This window comes from Gorilla gorilla, chromosome 2 (genome assembly GCF_029281585.2).
Source record: "Gorilla gorilla gorilla isolate KB3781 chromosome 2, NHGRI_mGorGor1-v2.1_pri, whole genome shotgun sequence".
Lineage (NCBI taxonomy): Eukaryota > Metazoa > Chordata > Mammalia > Primates > Hominidae > Gorilla > Gorilla gorilla.
In genome coordinates this window covers 147,509,770-147,522,186 of record NC_086017.1, presented here as the reverse complement: position 1 = coordinate 147,522,186, position 12,417 = coordinate 147,509,770, and the positions used below count along the sequence as shown (strand labels likewise).

The window sequence follows — 12,417 nt, the reverse complement described above, 5'->3', positions numbered from 1 at the left end:
AGAAAGCAGAATTTAGGAATAGCTCACTTTCTTTCATTCCTTAGATTTCTCTGGAGTGTGTGTAGGCCAAGTCATCTGTGGTTTAAGAAGGAGTCTCTTGCAAACTGAGTTTTGCATGAGGCATTCAGGGAACACCCATCCACTGGCCTGTAGCATGGGTCCTCACGGCTTGAGACTCTGGGCTCATATGCATAATTGCACCCTGGCAGTGCCCTTTTGAAGACCACATAGAGTCAGTGCAGCTACAGAAATGAAGTTTTCAGCCAGGCATGGTGGCTCACGCCTGTAATCCCAGCACTTTGGAAGGCCAAGGTGAGTGGATCACTTGAGCTCAAGAGTTCGAGACCAGCCTGGGTAGCATGGTAAAACTCTACAAAAAATACAAAAATTAGCTGGGTATGATGGCGCACACCAGCTACTCATGAGGCTAAGGTAGGAGGATGGCTTGAGCCCACAAGGTGGAGGTTGTTGCAGTGAGCCAAGATTGCACCACTACTGCACTCCAATCTAGGTAACAGAGCCAGACTCTGTCTCAAAAAGTTTCTCTTGGCATTAGACCTCCTCACTCTTTAAGAAGTCATACCCTACACACTTCATGGGTCTGGCAATAGGGGGTGAGTTCCTTAAATGGCCTAATATGCCTATGCAAAAAAGGCAAAGGTGTGGGAGACAAATCAGCAAGCAAGCTTTCCAGGCAGCCAAGGAAGGAAGGTCATTTAAGGATGGTCTGTAACAGCTCATCTTGATGGTTACAAGAGTATGAGACTAGATGAGCACTTTCAGGCTTGGCTCAGGCTTGCAAATCTCCCATTTGTGGCTTGACTGTAACTCCCTGTTTGCCCCTGTTCCCAGGTAACAGTCCATCAAGCAGGGACTAGTATTTTCATGGGAAACAAAGGTTTGATGCCACTCAGGCTTGGCTTTTCTTGGGGGGGGGGGGGCGGTAAGTGAAGACAGGGTCTCGGTCTGTCACCCAGGCTGGAGTACAATGGTGTGATCTCAGCTCACAGCAACCTCCGCCTCTGGGGTTCAAGAGATTCTCCTGCCTCAGGCTCTCAAGTAGCTGGAATTACAGGCACCCACCACCACGCCCAGCTAAGTTTTGTATTTTTAGTAGAGACAGGCTTTCACCGTGTTGTTGCCCAGGCTGGTCATGAACTCCTGAGCTCAAGCAATCCGCCTGCCTTGGCCTCCCAAAGTGCTGGGATTACAGGCATGGGCCACCGCACCCAGCCTTAGGCTTTTCATACTAGACCAAGCTCAGGTAAGATTCTATCCCTGCCCTTCTGAGTGTCTTGTTCTGTGGAGATCTCCATCAGGCACCACTTTTTGAAGAGCATCTTTCTGCTCCCAAGGACACATAAAGGGAGTATTTTCACCACCCAGGACAGTAGGGACATGGTCAAAACTTAACTATTGAGGCTGCCACATTGGCTGGAATATGCCAGCTGGATTCCACAGAGGCCCCAGACTGAGGCACTGCCTATCAAGTGGCTGCAACTCCTGCTTGGAATTGTAGAAATCCCATGCTGACATCAGAGGTGCACAGAGTATGAGGACCAATAGTTCTAAAAGGGTAAAGTCATAGCTCTCCAGAAATCCTTTGGAACCAGAAAGACAAAACAGTCACATATGTTGAATAGGTGAAGAGGGCTGATTCATCAACTCCACATGTGGGTGAGTATCCTTCACAGACTTCTTTGGCTGAGCAGACCACATCTTAAGCACCAGCACCAGGACAAAGTATCAGTGCAACCAGAGGCAGAAAGTTGGGCTGGGGAGACCAAGACAGGGTCAAAAAAAGAAGCTAGAAGAACTTTGCAACAAAAGCACTTTCTAACAAGCATTAGAAGGGTGTATTGTGGATGTGCTCCCCATTACTCTAGCAACTCAAAAAGATGACTGGCCATCTGTTGGTACTGCTTTGCAAGAGATTGATGCGGGAGATAGGAAAGCTGTCTAAATGTAGTAGCTTTCTGGGTTAAGACAAGCCCAGGGGAACAGACCACCAACCTCCCTCACCCCTACTCTTAGGCCAACCCTTAGAAGTCCATCTCACCTTCCTCATCAGCTGAGTGGCAGTACTTTGAAATGATCAGAACACAGGCTTGGCTGGGGTCAAACCCATCTGAGTTCAAATCCCAGCTTCACCACTTGTTAGCTGTGTAGCTCAGGAGGAACTGGATTAACATAAGGCGGGGCAGGACCAGCAAGACCCTAGCAGTGCTTCCTACACCACAGCTCATCATATTATCTGCTCTCAGTTTAAAGACAGACACTTGTCAGCTATCAGCTCAGTGGACCCAAGTATTTCCCATTTACAAAATTCAGTGTATTTTCTTTTTCCCTTTAAGGTGAGGGCACCAGCTGGGAAAGGCATTCCCACACAACAGCCAAGAGAACACTCAACTGTCATTACTCTCAAGGTATTCCGTGGTCCATAGAGGCTGGTCCACTTGACAAAGCTTCCAAGGTCTTGTGGCTTTGAGTTTCTTTGACCAGCTGAGTTTCTGTACGGGAGTTTCCCCATCATCCAAGGCTTCCGTAAAGCTGCTAGCCCAGCTGCTCTCTTGAGCTGGTTCCTCTACCATCTTACAGCCCCTCTACCATCTCGGTGTCCAGATTGCACAACCTGGTGAAACACTTCTTGGACTCTTACCTCCGAAAAGAAAAAAAAGAGCTTGTATGTACTCTTTTATGGACCATAGCAGAGATCACGAAAACAAGAACTGTGGGCTCAGAAAACTCACTAGGCAAGCAAGGGAGGGACAGACTGTCCAGGACCACCTACGTGGGCTAAGGACTCACTCTGGAGAACAGGGAGCTCTGGAAGTGGCACTGGAGCAGAGGAATGCAACAAAATCTGGATCTGGAGTTAGTATGGTAGCTGAGAACAGGATTTCCAGCTCAGTGGGAGGCCACAGAGATCAGTGAAGAGACTGCTGCAAAAGTCCTCAGAGCCCAACTAGGATTGGTGACTGAAGGAGAGTGGAAAGATGCTTTAAGAAAAAAAAAAAAAGAATGACTCTTAAGGGCTACTGGGAATGGGGGTAGGGGAAAATATTTTTGAAATGGGAAAAGTGGAGAATAAACAGTCACACATTAAGTTGACCTTGAAATAATGATTCACTGTCCAAGCAGTGCTTACAGATCTCTGGAGCCAAGGGAAAGCCATCAGTAGTGGGAGGGCCCTGGGGTTTCACCAGAGAGGATACCTGGGGTGGGGGGGGGGGGCATCTTGGATCAGCACTCCATGGTTGGTCCTTCTGCTCAAACTTAATCTCCAGTTCTGGTAAAACTATTAAGGTTTTAACTTGGTAAAAATCAAGTCAACAGTGTAGGAGGAAAGGCTTTAAAGTGGTTTACAAACAAAAAGGACTAATTCATATTGATAACCACTCAGTTACTAATTCAGGTAACTTAACCATGTATCTTCAGTTTAAAGACAAAATGAACTACAAAGAAGTCGTGAACTTTAGAAGGTTTATTGTTGATAGAGCTGTAGTGATTCTGAAACTTGTATTTATGGTAGCACTGAGCAAATGAGTGAAATATATTGAGAATAATGGGAGCCAGGGTTATTACTGCTGTGGTAAGAGAGACAATACAGAATGGGGGAAGGCAAAGAAGCACCCATGGTGTTGGATTAAAAGTTTCAGTATGAACTCATGATTTAAAAGTATGACAAATATGTATTCATATATACATGTGTCCCACATATATACACACACACTTATTTGCATAAATTTTCCTAGTTCTGTCTGCTGAAATGCCTCAAAGCAATGATATCCAGTATCAGTGTGAATACCTAGTGCCAATTTTAGCTTCTAAATGACATACCTACTAAAAGAAACTAAGAAACTACTATATACTACTGCTACATACCTATTAAAGAAACTCCTTGGAGAAACTGCTGATTCCTGGGCTGGGCAAGAAAAATACAAGATAAGCCTAGAGCATTATCTTGTCAGAAAATAAGGAAATACTAAAAAAATCAGTGGGATATATTAAAAGCACTTTGGGAGGCTGAGGCGGGCAGATCACGAAATCAAGAGATCGAGACCATCCTGGCCAATATGGTGAAACCCCGTCTCTACTAAAATTACAAAAATTAGCTGGGCATGGTGGCGCACACCTGTAGTCCCAGCTACTCGGGAGGCTGAGGCAGGAGAATTGCTTGAACCTGGGAGGCAGAGGTTGCAGTGAGTCAAGATTGCGCCACCACACTCCAGCCTGGCGACAGCGAGACTCCTTCTCAAAAAAATAAATAAATAAAATAAAATAAGTCCAAAATGATACTAAGAAAACAAAAACAGGAGAAAAGAAAGCTCCCTTCCTTACCTAGAGTTCCAACTAATAAATATGAGAGAGTCAGAAACTCAACATTTTATAATCAATGCAGAATCACTGATTGAGGCAAAAATCAATGAATACTAGAATTATTGGGTGAAAGTTTATTTATTTAATTTTTTGAGACAGAATCTAGCTTTGTCACCCAGGCTGGAGCGCAGTGGTGTGATCTCGGCTCACTGCAACCTCCGCCTCCCAGGTTCAAGCGATTCTCCTGCCTCAGCCTCCTGAGTAGCTGGGCGTGTGCCTCCACATCCGGCTAATTTTTGTATTTTTAGTAGAGATGGGGTTTCACCATGTTGGCCAGGATGGTCTCGAACTCCTGACCTAAGGTGATCTGCCCACTTTGGCCTCCCAAAGGGCTGGGATTACAGGCATGAGCCACTGCGCCTGGCCCAGGTGAAAGTTTATTGACAGACAAGATTAAATAATACCCCACAAATTAGTTATCAGTTACAAAGAGAAAATGGTAACTACCATGGAAAAACCTTTGCAGCCACGACCTTAACCATGTGATCAGAATCAGTTACCAACAGCAGGAAAAACTGACATAATGTGCTTACTAATGTGACGCACTGAAAGGAATATGTGTCAGTCTTATCTGAATCTAAACCTCAGGAAACAGACATCCCAAACTGAAGGACACTCTACCAAATAACCAGCAAGTAAGCTTTCCTCAAAAATGTCAACGTCATGAACGACAGACTATGTAAGACAAAGGACCTTGTTCCTAGGAGATACAAGTTTCTAGGAACACGGGGTCACGAATCTGCAACTGACTTTCAAAGGGGTCAATTAAATAATTATATTGTATATGTTATGCAATTATATAATTATATAATGTATAAATACATAATATAAATATATAATTATATATAATCATGTTAGATATAATTATACATTAATTATATTAATATAATTATATAATTAGATATCTTATATGCATATTATATATTATTAGATATATCTACGTATGGAAGAAATAAAGCAAATGGAGAAAATGTTACCAACGAGAATCTAGGTGAAGTGGATACAATACAATTCTTGCAACATTTCTATCGGCTTGAAAATTTTCGCAAGTTTTTTTTTAATTTTAAGAACACATTTCTGGAAATAACCTGAGTCAACATAGGGTGCTATGCCTTATTGAGCATCTATACTGCTAAACACATATACCACAATTGCAAACATCACATTTAATCCTCAATTCATGGAGGAATTAGGAGATAGATAGGGCATATTATCCCTATTTTTAAAATAAGGAAACTTAAGCCTAAGAAATACTTTGCCTTAAAAACTTATTATATATCTCACCTATGGATAAAAAAACTAACTCGAGAGGAAAAAGAACAATACCCAGAGGTGTGAAATAAAAATCAGCTCTAGATGATAACACTGTGTACTATTTTTCTTTCTAGTTGTATTGATTTTTCAGATTTCCACCTGAAAAAAATCGAATTTATGCTCAAAAAATACAACTTAAAATGTTTTAAAAAGTAAATAATTTTACAGTAAGGCACAAAAGAGATCTTTCTAGAATTTAATAAACTTAGTTATTCTAAGTTATCCAACTATTTGGATTCCCAGGTTTCATGATTGCAAAAGGCAGGAATGGGATGTGAATGGGCAGACAGTAATTCAGTTCTTGGTTTCTTTTCCTTTGATTTGTTTACAATGGAATATTTGCATGTTTTCTCCAAGGACGTTGTACCTTCTTGCTGGCCAAGACATCCAGGTCACAGCAGATTCGGGCACGTGTGGAAGAAGGTTGGATGATGTCATCCACAAACCCTGGTGAAGCACAGAAAAGGGAGTGGATCATCTGCATCCCGAGATGATGCCACCCCTCAACCTTCTGCTCAGCCTGGGCACCATCCCTGGGGCCAGCAGTATAAGCAGTGCCCAACCTGATACAGAGATGGTAGGCCCTGTGAATCCCCCCTTGTATCCCAGGAGCTGGCCTGTTCTGACAGGTCCCCAACTTCTGGCCTAGGAGCACTTGGCAAGAAAAGGAAAATCGGACACCCTCCCTATACCCTGCTTGCTCCAATGCCTCCATCCTGCCACAATGAATTCAATAGGAAATAAAGAAAATACATCTAGGTTTTCAAAAATGGCTATAACAATTCATCCTTGTACACAAGTCCTGCAATGTGACTTTACCACTTCTCTCTTCAAGAGGTGGATTTGTATTCCTTCGCTTAACCTTGTGAGTTTTCTTGGCCTATAAAATGTGGCAAAAATGACACTGTGCAACTTCCAAATCTAGGCCTCAGTTTCCCTTTGCCCCCTTGCTACTCTCGGGACACCATGTAAGGAAGCCTGGACTAGCCTCCTCAAGGGTGAGAGGCCACGTGGGGAGTGAGTCTAGCTAACAGCAACTACCAAGTAAGTGACGCCATTTTGGACTGTCAAGCCCCAGTCAAGCCACAGAATGACTATACCTGTGTGGGTGATCCCAGGCAAGACCAGCACAAGAACCACTCAGCTGGGCCCAGACCAAATTGTGGACCCCACAGAACCATAAGCAGTGGGGGAAACGGTGGTTAGTTTAAGCTGCTGAGTTATAGGGTGAATTTCTGCACAGCACTAGACAACTGGAACAACACCTAGAAATTTAATACACTTTGGCAATGTTGTTTTAATTGTGGTTACCAAAGCAGCCTGTCCCACGGTCCTTAGTCCAAGTGATGACTGCCCAGGGACAGTCCCAGCCCTCACTAGTCAACAGATTAGACTGCAAAGGCAAAAAGGCAGTTATGTGACAATTTCTGTAGAGAAAGAATGAGCAAGTTGACCAAACAAACAAAGCTGCCCTCTTCACCACAGTCCCCTACCTCGCACTGCTGCAGGGAAAGGGTTGGCAAACTTCTCGATGTACTCTGCCTGAGCAGCTTCCACATTCTCATGCCCTTTGAAGATGATCTCCACAGCGCCCTGTGATTAGAGGAGTTCATGAACGTCTTTGGTCGTCCCAACCTGGACAGATCTCCTTCAACTCATTATCACTGTGTGTGGGTGCAAATTTCTTGGTAAATCAGTGTACTGGGGGGAAGTGCCATCTCTAAAGGCCATAGCATAGAGGGAGGAACTGCCTGGGGCTGACCATCATGACACAAGGGGCTGCATGATGGGATGTGATGCTTCCCTGTGGCCCCAATAAGGGGCAGTCAGGCAAAAGCCAATAGCTTCTCTCCCCAGAGTCCATTCTACCATCTCCATTTGCACTCATCATACTTCTTTGAGCCAAAGATGTTAGCCCTGTTTTCCATTATTAAATCCATGGTCTTGTATCAAGGGGAATTAAATGCACTATTTCCCTTTTTCGGTACCCTAAGACCTGAGTATACAATTCGGTGGCCAGAGGCGACCAGACTGAACCAGAAATTAGAAGGATTGGCCTTCAAGTCAGAGCACCTATAAGTCAACTCTAGGGGACCTGCAAGTTATCTGATTCGACCACAATAGCTACTTCAAAGCAGGGAGGAGTGAGGAATAGGTCAAGCAATAGGAAGTACCTTGTCCAACGTCACTAGGGTCGGACCTACAGTTTAGCTTCTTATGAGCTTAAAAGAGTAGCTCTGGGGCCCTCCCTGGAAGCTGAGGTGGAGTTGGGAGAATGTCCAATACTTCTGAAAGTGACTTCAGTTGACTCAACCCTTTGCCCCCTTTACTTACAATCTCAAAACCACCCTGGACCCCTCTCACTTTCCTTTCACCTGCCCCACCCACCTTGGCATGAAGACACCAGCGTGGGCCTGAAGAAAGGGTACAGGACAGGAGGCAGAGCTGTCTCTGGAGCCCCAAGAGGGAGACTTACCAAGGTCTAGGTCCCATTCACCTCAGTCCTGGCTCAACCTAGGGGCCCTGGCCTCTCTCCAACATTTCCCAGCTATGCCTTGAGCTCTCGCTGGTAGAGTCGAGTCCTTGGACCCAGAAAGGGAAAAGCAAGAGGCCCTCACCTTTGCTCCCATGACTGCAATCTCTGCGGTGGGCCAGGCATAGTTGGTATCACCACAAAGGTGCTTAGAGCTCATGACATCATAGGCACCTCCATAGGCCTAAAACAGATACAAATGCTGAATGTTAGAGCCTGAGACAGCCAGATCATGTCCCTGAAAGACCCCAGGAAACCAGGTAAAATTGGGACAAAGAACAAGAATAGCCCTACTGGGCTCCTGAAGGCCCATGGTCTGTAAGACCTTTCAAAGTTAATGCTCATTATCTTTTCTGGCTTTTTCCCACTGCTGCCTTCAGTTCCCCTGTGTTAAAAAAGCACAGACATTTCTGCGGGGCTGGGAACAACATCCTCAAGAGATCTTTTTAAGGATGAGCAAGGTGTACTCCTTCCAGCCCTGGTAAAACTCTGCCAGACCTCCCACCACGGCTATGCTGTAGGAAAGTGAGCAGGGTCATGGCCTCCAACATGAGGTCCTCACCTTCCTGGTGATGACTGTGACTTTGGGTACAGTTGCCTCAGCAAATGCGTAGAGAAGCTTGGCACCATGCCGGATGATGCCCCCGTATTCCTGTGCTGTGCCTAGACATGAGGAAGAGTTACTAGATACCCACAAGTCCTCACATGGTTATCCTGCCACTCTCAGCTGTGAGGTCTTTCCCACCTCTGGAGAGGGCCATTCCTTACGCAGCCCTATCTTCTGGACACCCAGAATACATGGAGAAGTCACAAGTCCTCGGGGAGTTCTGCAAGAAGATCTCCAAATAAAGTGGGCACCTTACTGGGAAAGGCAACTCTCCTAGCCCCCACTCTGTCAAAAACTTACCAGGTAGAAAGCCAGGGACATCAACAAAAGTGATGAGTGGAATATTGAATGCATCACAGAATCTGACAAAACGAGCCCCTTTCACAGATGAATTAATATCCAAGCATCCTAGAAAGAGAGAGATTATCCATACTGAGTATCCAGGCAATTCCCAGTTCTATCCACAATGGGGATTTGTCCTCAGCAGCCATCCAAAGCTGGTTTCTGTGGAGGCACCAACACTTCTTTGTTGCAGAATGGTAACAGGGACCCCTCAAACTCCAGGAAACAGGGAAGATGAAGAATCCACCTGTCTGTCACTGGCCAAAGAGGCCCAGAACTAGACTACTATAGACTCACTACAGACCAAAGGGCTGCCGCCAGCTGAGACACAGCCGGCCTTGCCGCAGGGAGCCATCAGTGGGAGGCAGCATTCAAGGGCTGGTCTTAGAGAGTCCTCAGAGCTTCCAATCAGATTCTGGCTCCACTGATGATGGCAACGTGCCCCCGAGAAATTACTTTGCCTTTTGACCTAAGGTTCCTTACCTGCAAAGTAGGGATGATACTGCCTCCTAGCATAGTTCTAAGGAGTAAAGGAAATGTAATCTATAAAGCAGCACAGAGTAGGAGCTCAATTACTAGTAAATCTCACCTCCTAGAAGAGTTTCCAACTTAATTCTATGAGACCAGTATTACCCCAATACCAAAGCAAAACAAGGACATCATCAGAAAAGAATACAGACCAAAAACATACATGAAAAATTTTTACTTTTTAAGTAAAGCACATTATGAAGTCCAGCAATATATACAAAAACAGTAGGCCGGGCGCGGTGGCTCATGACCGTAATCCCAGCACTTTGGGAGGCCGAGGTGGGCAGATCACGAGGTCAAGAGATCGAGATCATCCTGGCTGACAAGGTGAAACCCTGTCTCTACTAAATATACAAAAATTAGCCGGGTGTGGTGGCGGGTACCTGTAGTCCCAGCTACTTGGGAGGCTGAGGCAGGAGAATGGTGTGAACCCGGGAGGCGGAGCTTGCAGTGAGCCAAAATCATGCCACTGCACTCCAGCCCGGGCAACAGAGCGACACTCCATCTCAAAAAAACAGTAATACATCATGTCCAAGTGGGGTTTATCCCAAGAATTCAAGGTTGATTTCAGCATGTGAAAACTAATGAAATTATTAAATAAAGGAAAAAAACTATATGAACATCTCAATAGATGTAGAGAAAACACCTGAAAAAATTTAATATCCATTCATGAATAAAAACATGGCCCAGCACAGTGGCTCACACCTGTAATCCCAGCACTTTGGGAGGTCGGGCAGGCAGACCACTTGAGGTCAGGAGTTCAAGACCAGCCTGGCCAACATGGTGAAACCTCATCTCTACTAAAAAATACAAAAATTAGCCAGGCGTGGTTGCAGGCACCTGTACTCCCAGCTACTCAGAAGGCTTGAGGAAGGAGAATCACTTGAACCCAGGAGGCAGAGGTTGCAGTGAGCCAAGATTGCACCACCACTCTAGGCAACAGAGTGAGACTCCATCTCAAATTTAAAAAAAAAAAAAAAAGGAAAGGAAAGGAAATAAATAGGCAAGTCACAAGCCAGGCCCTAGAAATCAACAATAAAAAGACAATGTAGTCCCAGCTACTCAGGAGGCCAAAATGGAGGACTGCTTAAGCCCAGGAGTTTCAGACCTGCCTGGGCAACATAGTGACACTCTGTCTCTAAAAGAACAAAAAAAAAATGGCCAGATATGGTGGCTCACACCTGTAATCCCATCATTTTGGGAGGCCAAGGTGGGCGGATCACCTGAGGTCAGGAGTTCAAGACCAGCCTGGCCAACATGGCAAAACCCTGTCTCTAGTAAAAATACAAAAATTAGCCGAGCGTGGTGCACACCTGTAATCCCATCTACCTCAGAGGCTGAGGCAGGAGAATTGCTTGAACCTGGGAGAAGGAGGTTGCAGTGAGCCAAGATCATGCCACTGCACTCCAGACTAGGTGACAGAGTGAGACTCTGTCTCAAAAAAATAAAATGGTATGAAAGCTCTGTGGCTTTTTAATTACACTTGTCCCATTTCCTCCCTGGTTCTGGAGGAAGCAGAGCAGACCTCATTCACAAATTTCCGCATAAGTCTGCTCTAACCTGTCTGTGGGCTGCCTGAAGGACTGACACAAGGAACACAACTCTGTTTCACCTAACTCAGAACTTATCCAGGCTGGAAATGTAGCAGGCATTTCTCTAAATCATGGTAAGGTAGAGGAACAACCTGCAGATGTCTGGGCAAAAGATTACTGTTGAAACCACCTAAGATATGGGAGAAAAAAAAAAACAAGGAGAGAGTGTCTTTAGGAAATTAGTGCATTCAAAAGCACCTGTGAATAGGGAGAACTCAGAAAGACACATGTATGCCTAGGATGAGATACACGATCAGAAAAGATCTGAGAGGGGAAATAAGAAAAGAAGTTGAATGAAAATGAAAACACTATTACAAAATAAAAGACCAGGGAAAACCTTAACCTTTAACCTTGAGCTGATCTCAAACCTTAGTTCAAGTTTGGCTAAGCATCAAAGGAGAGCCCCAACACAGAGACAATTTCAAGACCAGGAGTTTTCTTGTTTGTTGTTTCTTGGTTTTAGTTCCTGGTGTTCAAGAAAATTTCTGTCAAATATACAAGTTAAGAAACAGGCTGGGCATGGTGGCTCACACCTGTAATCCTAACACTGTGGGAGGCTACTTTGGGAGAATCTCTTAAGGACAGGAGTTCAAGACCAGCCCAGGCAACAGAGCAAGACCGTGTCTCAAAAGAAAGAAAGAAACAATAAAAAGAAACAGGGACTTCAGTGACCACAAATGACAAAAAATATACAGTCTCTGGAAAAGTCATTGCAAAAAGACACTAGGCAAACATATATGACATTAAATATCCAAAAAAAAAAAAAAAACAAAGCTTGGGAAAAGAGGAAAATTTGACTGCCAGCATTACCACATTATAATGTATAAATACCCCATTTTCAATTAAAAAAATCACAAGGTATAAAATGAAAAAACTATCCCTAAGTAAGCATAGACACTGAACTTACTAGAAAAAGACTATAAAACACTACTAGTGGGTTTTTTTTTTTTGAGATGTTTTGTTTTGTTTTGTTTTTGAGATGGAGTTCCACTTCTTGTCACCCAGGCTGGAATGCAATGGCGCCATCTCAGCTCACTGCAACCTCTGCCTCCCAGGTTCATGTGATTCTCCTGCCTCGGCCTCGTAAGTAGCTGGGACTACAGGCACCCTCTGCCACGTCC

At 44.6% G+C, this 12,417-nt stretch overlaps 1 protein-coding gene across 2 annotated transcripts in view; it reads right to left on the bottom strand.

Moving 5' to 3' along the window:
• Window positions 1–5,876: 5,876 nt before the first annotated feature.
• Window positions 5,877–12,417, bottom strand: part of PCCB (propionyl-CoA carboxylase subunit beta) — a 78,270-nt gene continuing 71,729 nt past the window's right edge. For both annotated transcript variants that reach the window (XM_019023982.4, XM_031009183.3), the window contains exons 11-15: window positions 9,135–9,242; window positions 8,790–8,890; window positions 8,313–8,411; window positions 7,188–7,287; window positions 5,877–6,141 (exon numbers count right to left, since the gene is read on the bottom strand). In XM_019023982.4, coding sequence (XP_018879527.4) covers window positions 6,020–6,141; window positions 7,188–7,287; window positions 8,313–8,411; window positions 8,790–8,890; window positions 9,135–9,242 — 530 coding nt within the window. In that variant the 3' untranslated portion in view covers window positions 5,877–6,019. The remainder of the gene's footprint in view (window positions 6,142–7,187; window positions 7,288–8,312; window positions 8,412–8,789; window positions 8,891–9,134; window positions 9,243–12,417) is intronic.